This window comes from Halichondria panicea, chromosome 14 (assembly GCF_963675165.1).
Source record: "Halichondria panicea chromosome 14, odHalPani1.1, whole genome shotgun sequence".
Lineage (NCBI taxonomy): Eukaryota > Metazoa > Porifera > Demospongiae > Suberitida > Halichondriidae > Halichondria > Halichondria panicea.
In genome coordinates, this window is record NC_087390.1 from 4,953,712 (window position 1) to 4,977,322 (window position 23,611).

General features: G+C 39.9%; 4 protein-coding genes across 4 annotated transcripts in view; 2 read left to right on the plus strand and 2 right to left on the minus strand.

Annotated features, from left to right (window-relative positions):
* On the plus strand, window positions 1–9,951 carry LOC135348117 (uncharacterized). Its single transcript, XM_064546292.1, has 9 exons — window positions 1–270; window positions 559–669; window positions 771–960; window positions 2,231–2,335; window positions 5,834–5,938; window positions 6,944–7,060; window positions 7,563–7,916; window positions 7,975–8,040; window positions 9,821–9,951. Exons 1-9 carry the CDS (start codon window positions 1–3, stop codon window positions 9,880–9,882), a joined length of 1,380 nt encoding a protein of 459 aa, XP_064402362.1. The 3' UTR covers window positions 9,883–9,951.
* The window catches only part of LOC135347803 (uncharacterized), a gene marked incomplete in the record, with an annotated part of 825,189 nt that overhangs the window by 575,247 nt on the left and 226,331 nt on the right, over window positions 1–23,611 (minus strand).
* Window positions 1–23,611, plus strand: part of LOC135347798 (uncharacterized) — a 69,374-nt gene that overhangs the window by 21,262 nt on the left and 24,501 nt on the right. The window lies entirely within an intron of this gene.
* The window catches only part of LOC135347956 (tRNA methyltransferase 10 homolog A-like), an 18,601-nt gene continuing 4,906 nt past the window's right edge, over window positions 9,917–23,611 (minus strand). Inside the window, exon 8 of the mRNA XM_064546112.1 lies at window positions 9,917–10,167. Coding sequence (XP_064402182.1) covers window positions 10,046–10,167 — 122 coding nt within the window. The 3' untranslated portion in view covers window positions 9,917–10,045. The remainder of the gene's footprint in view (window positions 10,168–23,611) is intronic.

The following is a 23,611-nucleotide window of genomic DNA, read 5'->3' on the forward strand; positions in this document are numbered from 1 at the left end:
ATGACCAGCTCCACCAAGCTCTCATTTGTGAGAGCACATTGCTCCCAGAAGAGTCTTCCCTACACATTCAAGCAACTTGAAGGGCGTGGCTCGTTCACTGAGCACAGCTCGTACGGTTGTTTGAGTGTGAATCATTTCAGTTCATTTGCAATAGCTGCGGAGGGTGATGTTGATCTACTTTATGTCGCTAGTCTATACTATCTGAAGGCCAACCCTCGGACCGTTGAGATTCATTTCACAATCATCCCCAATGATGAAGTACATAATGCTGTGAGTGACAGGTTTTTTATGGTTTTTTGTGGGCCTAATATATTCTTAGGAAAAACAGAAGTATTGAGCTTTCGTAGGTACACGCAAGAGTACTTATTGCGCAGTTCCTGATACAGGCGCACATACATGTACCACAGTTTACTCAACAGGCCTCGTTAATTGAATAGTGACGACAGTGATATGACGCAAGGCAAATGCGGTTTCACGTTTACTACAGGATATCTTATCTACTCTTGGTACACAGTATACTTAAATGTTACTTTTATGTTGTTGTTTTTATTCCTTTAGGCAACACAACATTATTTCCAAAAGTTGGGGGCAGAAGAGAAACTGAATTTGGAAGTGGAGTTTGAAGGCTCAAATATTTCACTTGATATTCCAATATCCAGCGGTGTTGATGTCAATGAATGGAGACTAAAAACCACTTGTTAAACCAAAAGTAATGTTTTGCAAATTCTTATACTACATCATAATTACAGTTTTGCGTGTATTGTATGCAGATATCAAAGAAAAGGGTTGATTCATTCAAGCCGGGGAGAGCTGTTCCATCCACAAAGCTGGTAGCGACACTCTCTGAAAGTAGCTGGGACTGCAAGGTACCAAGCCGCTCATACCTAACAACTTTGAAAGGAACTAAGGAGCCTGATAACCAAATATGGATTGTTTTGGACCCAGTGGATCCAAAAGAAGGTATTGTGTCGATGGTATTTGTGTGAGTGAGTCCCTATACCTACAATGTATAGTGCTCAACATTCAAAATTTTGTCTGTCTGTGTGTCATGGACCGGCACGATATTTGTTTTTTGTACTCATGACCCTTTATCAACTTTTACGTGAATTGCTGTGCATGAACACAAATATAGCTAGCTACACTCGACTCGGCACATGCAGATACTCTGAGGCCATTATTGTAGGCACGCCTGCAGCAGGTCAGAGTTTACATCAGTTACAATAATTTTAGTGGAGTCACTAATACGAAAGACTGACATTAGTTGTCACCAGTGTATAGAACAAGCAACATGAATCATCATGGTGCTATTATTAAACTCAACACAACATATTTTAATCCATTATGAACTCAAACGCTGACGCTATTATGCTTAGTAGTTAGCTCTGTACTAGAACGCTAGCTGCAAAGAAAGCTGCACTACTTCATGGTACCTTAGTTATAATTATTGTATCACGTTCAGGCCTTCATACAGAAAACATTTACAGGGGGGGGGGGGGGGGCAAAATCAACATTTCAGAAAAATGGGGGGCGAAGCCATTATCTGTATGCTAACGCACACGGCCATCTAGGGGGGTCTCCCTCAGGAAATGTTTGTTTTTAGAGACTGTCGTACATCGCATCTGTGCATTCTTAGGAACTGTGGTGTCAGTTTTAGTTTTAGGGGTATTGTCATTAAGTACTAATAGTAGTGTGGAATGTAATAAAAAATGCAGAAATCAATTGCCTAGGCTGAATGGTACTAGATAAAAGCAGGTAAAAGCCATAGCCTGAGCGACACAAGCCTTTCTCACTTAATGAAAGTTGCTCTTGAATCGCCCTCTGTACTTACAGATAGTAACTTAGAAGAAGAAATTGTGGACCTATGGAACAGAAATAGTAGAAGAATAGCAGTTTAATTAATCGAAAGAACTCATTATTGTTGTTATGAATATTAAGGCAGCGCTTTTTGTTTGGTTGGTTGGTGTGTTATTTTCAATACAATTGCCTCTATGGAGCCCTGACGTTGTCAAGGTAACAAGGGTGTAATAAAAGTCATACAGTCCCTTCCGTGTTATATTATTTTTATTACACTAGCCTCGAGGCATGATTTGGTAGGGGTTATCGTGATATAAAATTAAACACATAATTGTATGCATATAATTATAGCACGAGAATCCTTCTGCTTTTGTCATAAAACAGTTTTATATGCTATATCTAGTATTTACATACAATGCCTTCTGTTTCTGTACAGAGACTAGGGAATTGCTGATGCAACCTCAGTCACATGCGACTCATTACCCACCCTTCCTTGGACCACCTCACTATCCTGTGGCTTCACACTCTCGGAACATGTCAGGTGAGCAAGTCGTACGTGGCTATTTAGAATTGCTCTAATAACTACCGCTGTGTCACCTGCCTATATGAATTGAAGGCCAAACGGATACAGTATCCAAGGCCGTAGCAAGCAGTCAGGCTGGTGCTGACCATTTCTTTTAGCTAGTTAGGTAATGGTCGTCATTTGAAATTGCATGATGATTTCTTGGTAATGGTCATGCATTATGACCTTTTTTTAGCAAAATTTGCCTAGCCATTAGTTTGCCTGACCACTCAAAACTTGCTTGCTACGCCCCTGGTATCTGTATGTAATTGGCTGATTAGACTATCGTTAAGCGGGTAATTTTCGAGGGCCAATACTTTTGCGTATTTTGTGGATTCATGAAAAATTTAACTGCGATTTGCTTGTTCAATATAATTATAATTATAAGTCCTATCCTCATTACGCGAAATTCACAAAAATGGCCATGCAATTAGCGAACATTTAGACCCTTGAAATAATACGGTTAGTTGGGCGGAGTCCAATCAACGCTGCGCTCTGGGTTGGGTATCAGTACATGTAGCAGTTTTGTTCTACTGGTACTTGAGACAGAGTATGAAATTGTTTAATCTCAAGTGGCTGACAACCGCATGGCTCAGGGGTCAATATAAACAAATCAATTAACTATGCTATTGTCTAGCTGACTGGATAATTATGCCTCGAGGCGTAGCCGCACGAGGGATACGGTAAAGCTGACTGTGTGTGTGTGTGTCTGTGTGTCTGTGTATCTGTGTGTCTGTGTGTCTGTTCCAGCTGTAACTGCTCAACGGTTGCAATGCGACGAAAACTAACAGCTTCTATAGGCTTCTAGCCACGTTCTCTTGGATTTTGATTCGTGGATTAGCAAACTAAAGCTTCTTTCTCGAGTTATGGCTAGTTTGACTCACATTGAAGGCTGTTGCAGTCTCTTCAGAATCTTTCATAGCATCATCTGTCCGCACAAACTTTCTATTCAACATATGAGTTAGCCTTGCACTAAAGCGCTAGCTTTTTGTTAGCTACAAGACTCAGAAAATACCTGTTAAAACAGCTAGCTAGCAGTAGCCATTTGTGAAATTGATCTCTTTGGACACACCCTTTAATTATTCCTATGGATGTAATGCGCATGCGCGCTCATTCCCCAGATCCAGATCCTCCTGGCAGAATCATATTTTTCTTGAGGGCCTGGTAAGCCACAAAACACTACTATAGATAACAATATGTATGTACACAAGTCTTGTCTTCTTAAATATTATAATTATACACTGCATGAACTACAGATCCAATTTTCTTCTTTCTTGAGGTCCTGGTATTAAAGCCACATAATACAACAATAGATGCATGTAATAAGTCTTTTCTTCTCAGTGACTTTATATAGATAAGCTAACTTTATGAAATAATTATGCACTTCCGCTTATAATTAATTGAAAACAAAATCTTCTTCTTTGTTGCTTCCTAGATCCTTGAGGTCCTGGTATAAGCAGCCACAAAACACAACAATGATACCATAATTATACAATTGCAAGTCAGTTTTAGACAGATTATTTTATACACTTTTTCCTCTTCTATACTTTCTCTTCTATACTTTTAAGCGAAAGCAAATCATGGCGAGAGGCATTAGCACAGCGCCAGCTTGAACACTAGTTATAGCTATAGTTGTTTTGGAATTCAAGAAAGACTTTAGAACTCTTAGAGAAAGTAGAAGAATACTGTAGCCTGTAATACAAGATTTAGTACAGGCAGAAATATATATACATCTAGCACAAGGGGAGAGGTACCGTAATACCTCGATTTAAGGTGACCCTCAAAATATGCGACACCCTGGAGCTTCAGCAATTTGCTGACCTCTAAAAATAGCGACAGCTGCATTGACAATTACTGTTTAATGTCTCGTTCTAAATTGTATTAAGCGTGTACGTGTCTAGGTGCACAGGATCAGTAGCCACTCCCTAGCCTAGATTGTAACCCACTGGAAAATCAGTGTTTTTAAGTGGCCTGAAATCGAGGCAAGTAGACTCTGTAGAGTTACCTTTAATTAGATGCGACCCTCTAAATATGGACCAGGACTTCAATATAATTTTTCAATCCAAAAGAAGCGACCTCTGGTTTCGTAATTATTAAAAAGTGTCGCTTTAAATCGAGGTCTTACGGTACTCCAAGGCTTCTGGAGAAGTGCTTTTCGAAGACCAAAAAAGGCACACACAACAGAGGTTTTGTCTAATCTTATTGGTAGCTATTAATACAAAGATCTACGGTAGCTATTAGAATGCTATCAGACAGGCTAGAAACCTTCAATCAAACTTTCTATCTACTTTCTTCAATCCACTTCCGTTTGATGTGACATTGTTGTTTTACTGAGCATATACGGTGTTATATCCCGTTGCTACGTTGTTGCCAAGTGCAATATGAAGCATATTGCACTGCTGAAAGTCATATTGCACTGACCGCAAAACGCCCCTCTGGCATTTAGACAGACAATTAAATTAAAATTAAATTAATACGCATGAGAAATAACAAGTATCAAAGTATGTCCAGCCATGCAGGAATGAATGTTCAGCACTGCTGGAGTTTCTTCTTGCAACCGTGTAGGTTTTAAAATTGTCCAAGATTTATTTTGTGGAAGATTCTGTGTTCCTAGATCGACCTAGTCCTCGACATCGTGATGCATGTCAATTCTGCTTCACCGTAGCACTAGAAGTGGCTCTTTTTGCTGGGGGCATGAGCTGTTTTGCAGCAGTGTAGAAGCGAGCTTTCTTGGCTTGGTTATGAGGCCGAGCGTAGACCAGCAGCTAATACCATGTATTCACTGAGTAGTGGGGTGGGGCTGTTTCTTTGCAGCAGTAAGTGGGGCGGGGCTGTTTTGCAGCACCAGAAGTGGGGTGGGGCTGTTTTGCAGATTTCAGTTGAAACTCCAACAATTTTGTGTCAAGCCATTCGTCGGTCATGCCAATCTTATACGCTGCAGATACTGGCGTCTAGAAGAGAGAAGAGATGGAGCTGTGTCTAGAGTTGTCTCTGTCTTTTTTTGTGCTGTTTATATTGTGTTACTAGGACAGTGTTATGTTGCTATGCCCTCGGGATATAAACTAGTTATAACACGTGCACTCGGGCTGCATGGCATATATTGCACTCAGCCCTCGGGGCTGGCGCCCTCGTGCTTCAGTGCAATATATTCCATACATCCCTCGTGCCCGTGTTATAACTATAACTTATCCTGCGTTAGCCGGTATCTGGCTAATGGTTAGTGCATGCGCAAGCAGTCGATATCAGGCTACCATATAATTACTTGCGAGCATCACTTTGCAAAAATTAAATCGCAAAACCTAAACTGCATGGTATTGGTAATTACACACGATCCTTTCCAGAACGCAATAGTTTACAATCAAAAGGCCAATTTTCTGCTGATTTCAATAGTAGTAATACGGTAGTGTCTAATATTTGAGCCAGGGAAATAATTAATGCTATACTAGTATACACTGCGTTCTATTTCTGCACGTACAGAGGCCAGGGAATTGCTGATGCCACCTCAGTCACATGTGATTCATTACCCTCCCTCCCTTGGACCACCTCACTATCCTGTGGCCTCATACTCTCGGAACGTGTCAGGTGAGCCAGTCGTAAATGGTTATTTATAGCTCAAAATAATTTTGTTTGTTACCTGGTTTCGATTTTTTATATAGCACACATAGAATGAAAACCGGGTCATCAGCATTTAGAATGTACCGTATATCTTCTAAATAAATTTATCGAACACTTTTAATTACCCCGGACACTCTTTTGGGCAATTTTCGTTGTTCTAATACAACGGACACTCCAGTGCTTTAAATACCCGGACAATACCTTGCATAAAAAGTTAAGTTACATTCATAGACAGCAAGTAGACTTAGAGTGCTGCAGTTAGATAGCTTTGAGTACCTAGTTTTAGATAGCTAGTGCAACTATTCGGTCGCACACTGTTCTAACTTAGCTAGCTCGCATGCAGCTGCTTGCTTGTTCTAATTATTCCGGACACTTCGCATGCTCTACTGTTCCAATTATACCCGGACAATTTCTAAAATGTTTGCTGTCCGATACAGGGCTGCATCCAAGATTTTGGATCGGGGGGGGGGGGGGGGGAGAATTGGGCTAATTAAAAATATAGGAGGGGTGAAGTCATCAGAATTATAGCAGTACAAATGAATCTGCCATATCCTAGGGGGGGCGAAACTGTGCCCAGGGGGGGGGGCAAATTACCCCTCTCGCCCCCCCCTCAATGCAGCCCTGCGATAAATTAGAAGATATACGGTACATTATGTACAGTAGAACCTCGATTATCCAGACACCTTGGTTCCAGAAGCAGGCCGGATAAGTGAATATGCCGGATAATCGAATAGATAAACCACGCCTTAATCCACCCACTTTATTGATAAACAGCAGTGCCACATGGTTGTCTGCGCATGCGCAGAAGATAAGCAGGCATGTCTCCATGGTAAGCTGTAATGCGCATGCGCATTTGAGGGACACGCCCATTTTCTGATAAAAAGAAAACTGCCGGATAATCGAGGTTCCGGATAGTCGAGGTTCTACTGTACTATGATTGCACTATTCATACTTATATGTTCCTATTTACAGAGTTTCCCCCGTCCCTCCTGTCAGTGGAGCAGTCCCACAATTCTCTCACTCTCTCCTCTGCCACACCCCCTCCACCCCCTCACTGGAACACTCGGCTACCACAATGGAGTCACACAGGTGCGTAAGTGTATTATCATGTTACAGTATTGATATTACATTGTGGCTAAAAAATGACCCCACCTCAAACCTAATGACTAATTTTACGGTTCTGTCTCGAGGACAATGAATCTGATTATCCTCTCTATTTAAGTGTTGATCTGCCAAAACGTGATCGTATAAAATTACATTGAAAACCTAGTTTGGGGAGTACCGTATAGCGCGAAATTTTCAAGGCACTTATATTTCGTAAAATGGCCTCTAAAAGCTCGTTGTACAATGTTCGTGGAATACCTGCGCACTGGAAGCCACGCCTTTAATCTTTGCAACGTTATTAATAATAACAAATAATTCAATTTTTGTGGACTTAATTTTCGTGTAGGATTGCTAACCCGTGAAATCAGCGAAAATTAACCCCCTTGAAAATTTCGCGCTATATGGTATACGCAAGAGTGAGAAGAGTGTCCAACTACCTTTGTGCACAGTTTTTGTGTAGAGGTATCACACACACACACACACACAGGTCCTTTTCAACCTGCTATTACTCTTCAACCAACTGCTACCATTGACGAGCTAGTGACTCACGTGGGTATCGATAAAGGCCTCCTCAACCAACCTTGCTCTACCGAACATCTGGTAAAAATTGCTCCTTTAGTTTCAAACTGGCAGAAATACGCAATTATTTTGGGAATAAACCAGCCACAAATTGTCAGTATCAAATCAGACAATCTTCTTGATCCAGAGATGAAAGCTCAGCAAATCTTGAGCTTATGGAAGCAAACGAATGGCTTCAAAGCTACTTACTCGGTCCTAGTTGATGTGTGTCTGCAGAAGAAAGATGTGCAGCTAGCAGAATGCATCTGCAATATCGTTAAAGGTTAGCGGATGACTAGACGATAATTTGGAAATTAATTTTATTGTCTTTCCCCATGCAGAGGACTCGTCCCAACCACGCCCCATCACTGGTGAGAAGAGAGAGGCCACTGAACACACTGAGCAAGGTGAGATTTTCGTCTGTATGTTTGCGCTATACATCCAGTAGACTCTCGTTAATCCGATCAGTTGTGCCGCAATAGCTGCATTTCAGAAAATAGCTGCGGTATAAAAAAAAAGCAGTCCTGCCAAGAATATACTGTTCTGTCTTGAAACACTCAATTTAAGTGTAATCCAATTTTATCTCCTAACCACATCCAAAACATCATATCCGGTCGTATATGATACATCTAGACGTATAAAATTACATTAAAAACCTAGTTTGGGGCAGCCAAAACTGACCAGTATACCGTATAGCGAGTGGCCGCATTTCAGGGCGAGTTTTGTGCAGTAATGATCAAGCTAGCAATTCGTCCCAAACGACAATTGCAACAACCGGTATATCGAGGTGGCCGTACTTCAGAGAGTCTACATTATATTAATTTTGATAATTGATTTAGCATAATTTTTATGCAATGTTACAATAATTACAGTTCATTTAGTCTAGAGAGTAGATTACCACAAATGTGTGAGTAGTTGTACTGAAATGTAAATATCTTTTGATTGGAGCATTTCTAAGAAATAGTGTTGATACCCGTGTGTAGATGAATGACTGAACTACAACATATCCAAAAATATTTCCATGGAAACGTAAGGTGGTGGGTTTGTGGTGATTAATAGAACAACAGCAAATTGTTATAGTGGGTAATCGGTTAGAGTAATAAAACACTAACTTTAAACAGCTAAGGTCTTAGACTTTTATCACACAATAGTTTAATGGTTTAGGTATCCTGACCATCCCTTTATGGGTCTTACATATGCTCACAGTGTCTATAATTCATGATTTACCGGTTTTTAGGTACACTTTTGGTTAGAGTAATAACTTTTGAAAAATTAATAGCTTACCTTTCAAATTTCTGTAGTAAGTTTACAGATAAATGGGCTACATTTTGATACCAAGAACATCCTATATACTTATTCCATTGCTGAGATAACACTGAAAAGCTACATAATTTACTATTTTCTACTGTTTTGATGACATCAGCAGCTGCAAACCACAAACCAATGATGCTTTAATCAACCACAAACGTAATTAAAAGTGGGCGTACAGTTATTGTACGCCCACTTACGTGGTTAATTTGAGTGTCATCGATTTGTGGTTAGCAGCTTGCGATGTCATCAAAACAGTAGAAAATAGTAGAATATGTAGTTTTTCAGTGATATCTCAACAATGGAATAAGCATAGATAATGTTCTTGGTATCAAAATGTAGCCCATTTATTTGTAAACTTACCATAGAACTTTGAAAGCTAAGTTATAAATGTTTCAGAAAATATTACTCTAACCAAATGTGTACCTAAAAACCGGTAAATCATGAATTATAGACACTGTGAGCATATGTAAGACCCATAAAGGGATGGTCAGGATACCTAAACCATTAAACTATTGTGTGATAAAAGTCTAAGACCTTAGCTGTTTAAGGTTAGCGTTTTATTACTCTAACCGATTACCCACTATAACAATTTGCTGTTGTTCTATTAATCACCACAAACCCACCACCTTATGTTTCCATGGAAATATTTTTGGATATGTTGTAGTTCAGTCATTCATCTACACACGAGTATCAACACTATTTCTTAGAAATGCTCCAATCAAAAGATATTTACATTTCAGTACAACTACTCACACATTTGTGGTAATCTACTCTCTAGACTAAATGAACTGTATGCCAGTTGATTCGTGACTGTTTCTATGCGTGTGCCATCATTAATGGGGATTTGGCATTCACATCTCATTTCCTCTACCGCAGGTCCCAGTGACAAAAGATCTCGTTTAAACACAGCTAGTGAGGACACGTTAGAACTGGACTGATTAGCAATGTAATTATACTAGCTGTTGTTCGTTATTTCACTGAAAACAATTCATTGAACACTGAGACAATTGAAAGTAACAGCACATCATATGATCAGCATGTGTGTGCAGCATGAATTATTAACCTTAACCAGTACGTACTAGCTATGTAGTGTTCCAGTGACTATACACGTGGATCCATGGGTTCCAAGAGGATGGGGTCCATTCTGCAGACATTGTCTATGCTAGCAGCTGCCCCGATGAGTGTGGTCACCTTGGACTCCCCACCCTCCAGCTCAGCCACATCTAGAGGGACACAATAATTAAGAGAGGTGTGTAAACTGTAGAAGGTATATATTGTCACAATGGAATGCCTGTGGGTATCTAGCTATTGCCTCGTCGCCTCGTCCCCATTCAGGTCGAGTTGTCTCGCTAGCCTGTATTCTATTGGCCTGGGAACGAGGCTAGTGGGTTTATAGTGCAAGTGTGTGGGCAGGGTGAGGGAGCAATGAATATGAATACAATTTTGTCATCAGAATGCCATCTAGCTCTTCTGTAATTACTAAGACGTACGACTTGGACATTGGTGAGTAAGTACACACGGAGTGACACTAAAATTATGCGGTTCGAAAATTTGGCGCTATACTGTAATAAACAGCCATGCAGTAGACATCTACAGTCATGTTGATCACTGCTTTAATTCACTACTAATGCGTAATCTACACTGACATCGTGTTCCTTCAAAGCTTACCCATGCCCACAGTAGCTACCATATAATGTACTCACCTATAGCCATGTGTGGTGATCTGGCCCTACTCCTGGGGGACTGACAGGACACAAGGAATGGACTATCAAAACTGCAGTGGAGAGAGAAGAGAGAGAGTATAACAATGAGTCAATCGCTGCAAAAATTGGACACACCCACTTGCTAAGGAATGCCACATATTATACTGAGTAATAAAAAAAGTTAAAAGGTCATAAATTAGTGCTTATAAGGTTAATTGTGTCTTCCCTCCTCTGCAATTACTGTACCAAGAAATACAATTAGCCTTCAACTATCAAGTTTCCAACAATCCCTACTGTTCCTACTGTTTTAGGGCCTAAGAATCACCAACCCTCCCGTACCCACCTCTTAAAGAGGTTCGTCCAACAATTATAGTTTTCTTTGATGGAGAGAGTAGTCTCTCCTTTTTTAACTACTTCTGTCTCTTCCTCTCTTCCTCACTTTGGCTTCTTGCCTGTATCATACAGCAAATATAAACAACGATAAACTTATAACACACACAAAAATCCACACAATTTTCCTGCAATACAGTCACCCTCTCTTACTGTAGCTATACCAGTGGTACCATAAAACCTCCAATAAAGCCACCTTGAACAGTCTAGGCTCTAATCGTATGATCTGATGTGCTATTAGTGACTGGAGAGTGTACAGCAATTAATCCCGTATTACATCCGGTCCAGTAATTGCATGCTGTCAATGACAACATATTGTTTTCGAAAAACCGCCGCTGCTGAAAATGTTACTACATGTAACACTACAGAAAACTTTATCATAAATCAATACCGGTAGTACCGTATTCACCCGAATTACCGGGACACAAAAAAATAATTACGGCTTGCAGTGTCCCTTGGAATAGAGCAAGAAAAATTACGTTAAAGTCGAAGTGTCCCTTGTATTAGGGTGTCCCGTAGTAATTAGAACGAATATTTCCCCATTTAAGGTATGTACAAGGCCTCGATTCCAGGCCGAGGCTAGCTCTGCAGCTAAAATGTCTTTCGTGCAGTTTAGAAGCTGTGTACGCGGGTTCCATGTCTACAAAGGTGTCTTCAACCGTCAGTGACATATTACGGTGCCAGAGAGTAGAATCCAGAGAGTTTCTAAGAGTTTTGAGTCTCTATCGAGCTAACATGCTCTTTTTCGTTCTAATTAGATCGGGACGTCTAAAAATATTTACATTTCCCGTTGTTCCTTAATATAGAATGAAAAAAATTACGTAAGTCCGAAGTGTCCCTTAGAATAGAGTGTCCCGGTAATTCGGGTGAATACGGTATAATTATGGTTACTCGTGCAATAAGGGATTAATTAATAACAGCACTGGCAAGGTTAATTAATAGCCTTACCATTGCTTGTTACTCGTGCCCTCTTAATCATACTATTAATTATACAAAATTAATGAATGATTCATCCTGCAACTTCAACGTAGCAGTCACTCTGAGGCGCCAGTTGAGGCTCATGTATTTTCTCTGTTCTATTTGTGTGCCAAAGAAAAATCGAAATTAATAGGATTTTTACGGTAGTCACTCCTTAGCAAACTGCATGTATTAATGTGGTGTCTACCCTTGAAAAGCTTTGCCTCTCTGCACACCCTGATGCCCGGCAGTGGGATATAGCTATAGCCTATATCCCACTGGCACTGGGGTACAATTCCTATATTATAACAAACACCTGAGGGGGGAGGACCCCCCCCCCTCCCCAGAGACTGTTCTATGCTACCCTCCACTGCAGCTCTCACTTCAACTTCTTTTGATGCTTCAATTTCTTCTTCCACTGAGTCTTGCTCATGCCCTCAGGGAGTACATGTGAGAACTGACCACCCACTCAGCACAGCCATCTCTGGACCCTGAACTGCTGTCAACTAGTGGAGGCCGGCTGTCAGCTCAGCTAGTTGTCCTACTTTACTTGTCTCCACTGAGTGCTGCCTCATTGCAAATGCATGCCATGCATGGTAATGATCATTGAGGTAGAAAGCTGAAATGGGGTGATTATTATGCCTCGAGGCGTAGCCGCACGAGGGATACGGTAAAGCTGACTGTGTGTGTGTCTGTCTGTCTGTCTGTCTGTCTGTCTGTCTGTCTGTCTGTGTGTGTGTGTATTCCAGCTATAACTGCTCAACGGTTACAATGCGACGAAAACTAACAGCTTCTATAGGCTTCTAGCCACGTTCTCTTGGATTTTGATTCGTGGATTAGCAAACTAAAGCTTCTTTCTCGAGTTATGGCTAGTTTGACTCACATTGAAGGCTGTTGCAGTCTCTTCAGAATCTTTCATAGCATCATCTGTTCCCACAAACTTTCTATTCAACTTATAAGTTAGCCTTGCACTTAAGCGCTAGCTTTTTGTTGGCTACAAGAGTTAGAAAGAGCTGCTAAAGAAGCTAGCTATTTTAGTAGCCAGAACTGCAGACACACCCCTATTCCTGGATGTAGATCTAATGCGCATGCGCGCTCAATACCACGTGTAAGAGAATCCATTTTGCAGAGAATCAGCTTTGTTGAGGTCCAGGTAAGCCACAAACCAACCTTTTCTGATAATTACTCAATTTATATTATTCGTTACTGTGTTTAATCAATTGCTAACACCTATTCTGTCAATTTGAAATCATAATTATTGCAAATTATTAACCTTTCTAATACTTGTGAGCGAAAGCAAAAACATGGCGAGAGGCATTAGCACAGCGCCAGCTTGAACACTAGTTATTAATAGAATTTCTCTCTAAGCCTACCGGGGGGGGGGGGGAGGGGGGGTAGCCTTGATTGCAAGAAAGCTAGGGGGGAAAACTGTTGGTTGAAGGGGCTGGAGTCGAGGCTATAGCCCGCCATGGCTACTGGTGGACACGATAGTGGGGATGCATCTCCACTAGATGGTGAGTGGAGAATACTTTAATATGCTACAACACTCATTTCTACATTATTACTACTGCTTCTAAATAAAGCCCCCTTCTAATAAGGCACCCCCTGGCCCTAGACATTTCACCTGTTTACACAGCCAAAAATCCACGGGCCGTTTCATGCCTGTTACGGGCCCCTTACAGGTATAAATCCACGTGGTGTATTCAACTGTTTGCATGGTTAGATACTGTTTAGCAGCCTGTGGATTTCAGCATGTAATCAGCTGTGAAACGGGCTGTAAGCAGCCTGAGCACGGCCTGTAAGCAGCCCTATGTTCTCAGTTAGTTCCGGTTTGCTTTTATACAGTTAAAAGCTGAGTTTGGCATGAATAATTCAACAAAGTGTTAACATTTTTAAGAAACAAACATAGCCAGACAACAGTTTACAACACTAATAGGAATGTTTCTTCTAGTGCTTGTGCTGCTCGAGTGTGTCACTGTGTGTATAAAGAATACATGTGAATAATGGTTGCAAAGAAAATAATGTTTCTTACCATTATAAATTGTTTGCTCGACTGTTTGTACTACCAGCCATGTCCTCTGTCACTGTGTATAAAGAAGACATGTGAATATCGTTGCAAAGAACATGTTTCTTACCAATATAATGTGTTGTTCGACTGTTCGTACTGTCCACAGACCAGCCATGTCCTCCGTCACTGTGTATATAGGTTGCAAAGAAAATAATGTTTCTTACCATTATACATTTTTTGTTCGACTGTTTGTACTGTCACAGACCAGCCATGTCCACAGCAGGTAACTTAACTAAAGCAAAACACAAACAAAGTTTTTATAATTATTATGAATGATTGCTTACCTGCCAAATTCTAAAGTATAGGTGTGTCCACGATGCTGTAATTAGACCAACCAATGTAAACGAAAAGACAAAAAGATTATTATTGTAAATACCTTCTGGGTTGAAATCATTGATGGCATGTGAGCATTCCAATATAATTATATGTACATCTGTATGTGTGCATCAGTACACGAGTTGAAAGTGAGTTAAATTGGCTCACATTCTCAAGTAGTGTGACAAGGAACCTCAATCTCTCGAGCTCAATCAGTACAGTAATGATGACATAGACACAGGTACATCTGTGTGTGCATACGTAAACGAGTTCGAGTAAGTGAGTCAATAATAGAACCTGAATCTCGAGCATGTAAAGTAATGATGACACAGACAACTGTAGATAATATCATAGGTATACATTTACATGATACCTCGTACTCACCTATTTAGTAGTCGTTGTAGAGGTGCATATCCTCCTTTTTAGATGTGTATTCCTATACATAAGTAGCATATGGATCAACATTTTAAAAACCAGCTGAGCACTCACTTATAACATTGTAGAAGAAGTCAACAACCTGCATAAGAGGCAACCAGATCTGCAATACGAAATAACTCCGTCAACATAATTATTTATACATGACCACATAAGCACACCTTGTAGCCTATAGAGCTAGACTCCTAGAGACAGTGAGAGAAGAATTGCAGAGACATCTAGCAGCTGATAAATGGACAGAAGTGAGTATTAATTAGACCTACTATACTAGCTCCTTATTTAAACTCTACTTACTTCCTCTCTCTCTCTCTTTTTCTTGCTAGCTGGCCTTGGCAGTCAGCTCCATAAATAATATAATTACTCCATCCATCCTTTAAAGCTGCAACTGAACGAGAACATCAAACTGAAAGCACCTTTTCAGTCTTTGGTGGATTTCGTAGCTAAGCAACTTTCTCTCTGCGCATGCGCATACACTGGCTGCACAGGCTGTAAGCAGGACGTGGATGGTACAGGCTGAAACAGGCCCGTTATTTACGGGCTGTATTCAGGACAAGATGTACGTGCTGTAACGGGCCTGTGGTTCCAGGATGTATAAGCAGGCCGTGGGCGATTACATCCGCATACAGGCCCGTATTCCGGCCTGTATTCAACTGATTTTCCCCACGGGCCTGAAACAGGCCCGTGGATTATTGGCTGTGTACACTAGTAGTCTCGAGTCTCGAAAACATAATGTTTTTAAAAGCGGCACCTTAGTATTTCGAAGCTATTATAAACACTCTCAAAAACTATTGAAAACTCGAACAAAAAGCTTGTGCGTATAGTTTGTAGCCAGTGCTAAGCTTCTAGCTGTTAGACAGTTAAAGTTTGTAGCTCCTACACTGTGAGAATATATACTTCAGTGACACTCCCTTTGTAGAGTTAATATTAGGAGGTCCTTTTATTAGAGGCTCGAGTATAATTATTACAAAGTTGTTTAATTTATCATGTGCGGTGTATACACGTCACAAAAAGCTTTACGGTCATGAATTGTAATAACTCTTTGGCTACTATAACATAAAAAATACTAAGCATCAATCATCACCACGAAATGATTTGTTTTCGGCGGATTAGTTTAACACATTGATCCTCTCCGTTAATCTCCAGCAAGGAGAGGTTAGCCCCACTAGACAGTTTGAGTCCATATTTTTATATCCAAGAAATCGGTACTGATTGTTTATTGAGGGCATAAACATTATTATAGGGAAAACATGAGGTGTTACAACACACACACACACACACACACACGCAGAGAAGTGTAATAAATTGGGCAAATTAAAAATGTAGGAGGGGCGAAGTCATCAGAATTATAGCAGTACAAATGAATCTGCCAGATTCTAAAAACTGTGCCCAGGGGGGGGCGAATCCCCCCCCCTCAATGCAGCCCTGTTGAACCAAAACATGATTATTATTATTACTAAAACGTGTCTCTGCAAAATACCAGTAGTATCATTACACACACACACACACACACAAATGTGCACACAGAGATGTGTGATGACCTGTCTACTCTGTATGAAAGACTCTTTCCTGCTTGCACTAAGTGGCACAACATTGGATTGAAACTAAAAGTGGAATCTGATACATTAGAAGCTATCGCATCAAAGCACAACAACCCTGATGATTGTCTTCGTGAAATGCTGACTAAACGACTGCAGGCAGTTGGTTCCCTCTCATGGAGAGAGGTATGTAACTGTCTCCGATCTCGAATCGTGGATCGTAAGGATGTAGCAGAGAAGATTGAAGAGTGGAGAAAAGGTATACCAAGTGCATCTATCATACTGCATACTCTTTTTATATTCTACATGCACATGATGGCCCAACAGACATTGTGAATACTACCTCAAAAATTCAAGTTCCTCCTCTACTGTCACTACCAGTAACTGGTTTGTTGTCAATAATTTGGTCTAGTTTCAAGTACCCATGCACATAACCCACTCCAGGTGGATTAAATGATTGCTTGGTGAAGCAGACCAATCAAGTGACATCTGCCATGACCACTGTTGGAGAGATATCACTGACAGAAGGTTAGATACATGTACCTACTACAGTTCTAAGTTAAAGCTTAGCCTCGTCCTCGGGCTGAGTTGTCTCTAAAATAACGCTAGGTCGACAATTAAGGCCTGGTATCTGGGTGTGGTTGGAGTTCGCTCTTTTTCCAATAACCAGTAAAACTGAACGTACTGTATACATATGGATATTTTTCGTAAAATCTTCCATAATCACAAAAATATAGCCGCGTGTTACAAATTATATCTTGAAGAAAGCTAAGCTAGCTAGGTACTAAATCTAGGTGGTAACTATCAAGTTGTGTCAAATAAAAAGGCCTCCCTCAATGAGCATCTGGTCTAAGTTGTCCACTCCAGTTTGAAGGAATTTACCTGGACATACATGTAGATAGCATTTTTTCTTGTAATTTCCTAGCTGTGAAAGTATTAAATAGATATTTACGCCATGTTTTACTACACAGTTTACTATTGCTATAGACACGCCCAGATACAATGTATAGTTTTGCCATGTACAAGCGAAAACTCCTGGGAACGAGTATTATCCTTTTCCTGATCTCAGATTCAGAACAGAAAATAATTATAGGAGACTATAACAGCATATTAATTATTTACAACTCGACCTCAAAAGTAATAAATTGACGTGAGTGAACATATACAGTGGACCCTCACATAACCGACCCTCCCATTAGAGGACAACCTCTCTATGAAGGACATACGCTATGGCACGGATTGAAATCACTATAATTATATGCATACAAAAGAACCTCCCACAAGCAGACTTTCTTGATTCGGGACAGCGAGTCATGTTACTTTGTGCTTGACACTTTTATACATGTATATTTGCTATTTGGCTCGAGAGCCCTCAAAATAAATCTTTTGGGTTCTAATATTTGCGTTTCAATGCCAGGAAATTAAACCACACTCACCAAGAGTTTTGCATGTGAAATACCGATGAGTGGGAGTTTATCCCATTTCTCGAAAAACGCAAAATTTTGCTTCTCACGAAAATTTCCCGCTATACTGTACTTGACTAGCTATACTGCATGTATTAGCAAGAGTAGATAAGAGTAAGTATATAACTCTTATCTACTCTTGGTATTAGCTATACCCTCTTGGCTATACAGGGTTTTGCAGAATTCTTGCAACAGGGCTAAACAGACACAGCAATGACTTCCATATATGGAAGTCAAGTCAACTGCTGACTTAAAATATTGTGTGTACTATGCAGGGTGTCATACTGCTCATACAGAGGAGGGATATGATTATATCCCTCCTCTGGCTCCAATCCCCCCCCCCCCCCCCTAAAATGTGCATTTAGGTACTCAGTTGTATTTGAGTATCCATAGCGGTAGGGTATCGAAATAACTGTTGACCTTTTTTTTTATGTTCTGGTGATGTTTCAAATGGTAATGTTTGAAAGTCCCCTCTCTAATTGCAATTGTATGACACTCTGGTATGTGTATAATTATTTGAATGGCTTGAATTGAAAGTTGTCCTGTGAGCCTAAAAGAGAGCATCACAAGATCAGGAGGACATCCTGACAAGATTTAAGGTGGTGCATGGACGGTGTACCAGGTGGAAATGTCGTAAAGTTGGTGACAAGACAATTTGCTTCAACTGTGTGCAGAACTGTTGCTCTTTTCAATGACACCCTGATAAGCATTTCCATGGTGCACCACCCACCACCTTAATTAAATCTTGTGAATAAGCTGATGCTCTCTTAAGGATCCAGGACATCTTTCAATTCAAAATACAGATACCTGCACATGTACAATAATAAAAGTAATAATAAAATTAATAGTAAAAGTCAGCAGTTGACTTCCATATATGGAAGTCATTGCTGTGTCTGCTTAGCCCTGTTACAAGAACTCTGCAAACCCCTGTACCCAAAATATTATAGTCAGCAGTTGACTTCCATATATGGAAGTCTTTGCAGTGTCTGTTTAGCCCTGTTGCAAGGATTTTGCAAAACCCTGTACATGTTACACTGTAGCTGTAGATATGGTCTGTGTATACTATAGCAGCAAACACTACGTACATGTACCTTACAAACTTAACTCTTTTACAGATAATTTAAGGGAAGAAAAATGTTGTGATCTACAGGAAAAAATTGATTGCTTAGAGAGCCAATTTTCATATTTGACCAGAGAAGCTGGCGAGCGTCTAAAGCAAGAACACGTTCCAATTGCAGAATTTTATCGCAAAGTATCGAGTATGAAACTATCCCTTAAAATCGTAGTTGGCAAGTACTTCAAAGAAACCTTTGAGAGTGTTTCATCATTTGATGTTTTTTGGGGTCATTTAAATCAATTTTGGGATTTCTTCAACTGTGAGCTTTTCCAACACGTGGTTCGAGTCATGTTTACTGAAGCAGACGATCCTTTGCTGAGCAAACTAGCCGAATATGAGAGTGAACTGAAAGAATTTCTTTTTAAAACAAAGCTTTGCGATTTTGTTGACCATTGGCCATTTTCAATCACAAAACCCCCCGAAACGGTAATAAGAAAGCTTAAAGGAGTACTCATTACTGTACACAAGAAATGGGAAGATTGCACTCTGTACGATATAAAGAAAACTAGAAAAAAATTTTCAGAAGAATTTATGCTACCTCCAGAATTTATGGTGTTGGTAGGTGCAGGTAACGGCAGTGTGTCGATCCTCTTGTACGTCCCTCCTTCTCTGGCCAGCTCAATAAAGGAACAGGTTAAACAAGGAAAGGAAGACTTCTTAGCAGACAATGGCTTTCTATCCATCACCATCGATGGTGTACAGGTTTACCCCCTCCCTTCAATGGAGCAGGCTTCTCTACACGGTACGTAATAGTTTAAGGAATCTATTCTCCTGCTCCATTGTCACACATACATGTATACCTGAAAAGTATTGTACAAAATAAGCTCACAACTAGGCTCTTTGTCAGTTGTAAGTGAATATCCTTGCATGTTGCATATAATTATACATGAAAGATTTATAATGACTAATACATAAATTATTCTGTGTGTATATAATTATAATGATGTTTGTCGATAAGTACGTACTTCGTGTTTTCTGTCTTCAGGTGAAACACTAAAGAGGGAAATTAAAATCAAAGAGGAACCAACATCTGGCCAAGGTTTGAAACAGATGTGTATACACCTACCATAAACATAAACTTGTTGTTTGTAGATTATCAGGCACCTTTGTCTCCTCTGAAGCATATCAAACAGGAAACCAAAGCTGATCCACAAACAACTGATGGTGAATATATATTGGTATCACATTAAAAAAATAATTCCAGCAATAGCTACGTATGTGTAGAGTCGAATTAGATACAACAGTAAGAAGGATTGGAAACAAACATTTTCGCGTGAAAACACTCCGCGTTATAGGGTGTAGCTAAAACTATGAAGGACTATTATGCAATGATGCGTGGGTTGGCCAAAGGTATAGTAGTCGGTTGGTTGGTTTGTGTGATATGTGAGTCTACTCACTTGGATGCCATAGCACTGCGTTTACAGCAAGGATAGCCTCCATATGCGGCCACACAACAAGTTACCTGTCGCATATTCTGTGTGTATATAAGTATAATGATGTTTGTCGATAAGTACGTACTTCGTGTTTTCTGTTTTCAGGTGAAACACTAAAGAGGGAAATTAAAATCAAAGAGGAACCAACATATGGGCTGGCTGTGACAGGAGAGGATTTGGAGAGAGTGTATACTGCCAGCCTCTACTACCTTGGCTCAGAGCTGCATAGCAGGGAAATACATTTTGTTGTCAACTTGGATACTGAGATTCATAGCATGGTAAGTGATAATTATGATTCATAAAACAGTAAGTGATAATTATGATTCATAAAACAGTAAGTGATAGTTTTATTCTCACAACGTGAATTCATTGTTTTGTTACAGCTTGTGAGGGAGAAGTACTCCTCTAAAAAAGCTGTTCTCGGAGTTAAGCAATTGGTTGAGTTTGAGGAGGACAGTTTAACACTGGATATTCCTATGGCTGGTGCTAAAGTCAAGGGAGGGTGGAAAATAACACCAATGTTTTATCCTACGGTATAGGCACCATAATTATCTCTATATGAATTACACAATTACATCATCTGCATGTATGTACATATAGGTCATCAAGAAGCATGTTGATCAGTTCAAGCCTGGACAGAGAATTCCGTACTGCCACTTGAACGCTGAGATGACAAACAAACGAAAGAAATCTACTCCAAAGCTATTCCACCAAGTCAAGCTAGTGGGTGCAAAAGTTCCTTACAATTTCATAACTATTAATCTGGACCCCCAACGTACGCTTCCAGGTAAGGTTTTTGTCTATTCTAATGTTTTCAGATAAATCTCTGCAGAAACCACATTCGGTGACCTGGTAAAACTCAAACCTACTGTGTCATCTCAAGGTAATAATCATACAGTAACAATTACAAGGGGGTATGAAGAGAAGAGGGCATGCAACCACAATCTATCGTATTAAAAACAGACGGGGGTGTTACTGTATATGTCTGAAATAGAAAAGAATTTATTGCACGTGCACTTTATACTCACATTTTTAATATTCCGTAGTGGACGGTTGGGCTAAATATAGCATATCCTGCTGACTCATCAGTAATATGACGCATACACAGTATATATTGCGAGTTGCATGCCCTCTTCTCTTTATACACCCTTGATAATATATATAGTACTGTCATTACTCTGAAACTTAACCAACTAATTGTACCTTTCGTTTTAGTTTGGCCTTTACAATTTATACTTATAAAATTATACAGTAGACTCTCGTTAATCCGGCCACCCTTGGGACCATGCAGCTTGGCCGAAATAGCGAGGTGGCCGTACTTCAGATAATTAGTTAAAAACGACCTTGCCTCGAATCTAATCACTGATTTGCAGTTCTTGTCTCGAGGATAATGAAAGATAATGAATCATTCTGCTCTCTATTTAAGTGTAATCCAATTTTATTTACTAAACCACACCCAAAACATCATATCCGGCCGTAATACACATATAAAATTACATTGAAAACGTTATTTGGGACAGCCAGCACTGGCCGGTAAACGGAATAGCGAGTGGCCGTACTTCAGGGTGAGTTTTGTGCAGTAAACATAGAGGTAGCGAGAGTCTACTGTACATGCAAAGAGTAATAATTACTATACGCATATATGATGCATGTGACTGTTTTCACACATATAGGCATTGCTGTGAACGAGGATGATAAAGGAGATACAAATCAATTAGGTACTAATGATTTGCAAGATGTGTTTTCTCAGTTGGTGGAGGCCACTAAAGATTGGTTTGACATGGGCCTCGCTTTGGGGATTAAAGTTGACATCCTTGAGGGTATCAAATCTAATGAAAACTACGATAAAGCTCGCTTGCGTGAAATGCTGACCCACTGGCTGCGATCTTCACCTTCTCGTACATGGAGTGACATTTGCAATGGCCTCAGAAGTGACACTGTCCAACAAGGCAATCTGGCAGATAAAATTGAGGAGAAATACAAAGGTACAATCATCCAAACGTGCTTATACAACTTCATTTTTAGTCGACTTAAAACTGAGCATATGTGTATAGATGCCCACATTGTGAGTCAGGAGATATTATGGGTAACTTTGACAAAACGCTTCCAAAAGTACTCTTTACACTACATGAACTGATATGAAACACTTTAATCCCTTTTTAGCGATAGTGCACTTTTTCATTAGATTGTGGCAGTCAGTGCCCGTGTGTTTTATACGCATATTTTGACTGCACAATGATATAATTATGTAATGTACCGTATATGTATGCTTGATAAGGAGCCGCGGCTACTAAATGTTTCATTTTGATGGAAGAGGAGGCTACAATTTGAGAGAGGCCACTGTTCAAAAACGGCGTTTATTAGCTCCAGCTAATTCAACAACCTTTAGTTTGTCATCAAAAGTTCTTAACTCTGCCGTGAGAAAGTCTTTGTGAAGCACTAACAAGCTGCTACCTGTACCTATAGTAGCTACGTACATGTAGCTATAATTATAGCTGCTAGTATTAATTATTTTTTGGCTGCCACGTGCAGAAATGCTAGAGTCAAAGTTCACTGAGGCTACTATTTGAGTGCGGCTACTAAATGTTTCATTTTGTTAGCAAGGGAGACTACTATTTAAGAGTGGCCTCTGATCGAGCATTTACAGTATTCACTTGATTTGGACATTAGGTGTTGAAAATGCATTTAGTGGTCGTGATTAATTAAGGAAGTTTCATGCTTGAGCAGTAGCCTCTACGCTTCTTTGATTTTGAAGAACGGCGTGATCATTTCTCATAATTTGTATTTTGCACATCGCTACAAAGAAAGTACGATTTAAGTTACATACTGTAAATAGTGGGTTATTTTTGTATGGTGGATTTTTCGTACCAGTAGAGCACCTACTAATTAAAAATGTTTGGCATAACAATGTCACTATCCTGAGCTGTAATGAATATTAAAATACGAAATATTTAAATGGGTAGTCAGTCTGTACGAAAAGTTACACCAATGAAAATTACCCAGTATACGGTAAGTACAAAAAAATAACCTGAATCACGTCACCGGACTGTTTTAACTGTACATGTATTAATAGCGTAAATTCCAATTAGGTGACTCATTATAAATACCAACATACTTTTTTGTATACCTTGCATCCATTATAATTATTACATTCCCCATGCAGATACTTAGTTGGTGCTTTTCCCCATTGTGACCAACTGTATGCTCTCCAGTCACAAAGACATGTTGCTAGTAGACACTTGTCCTCATAT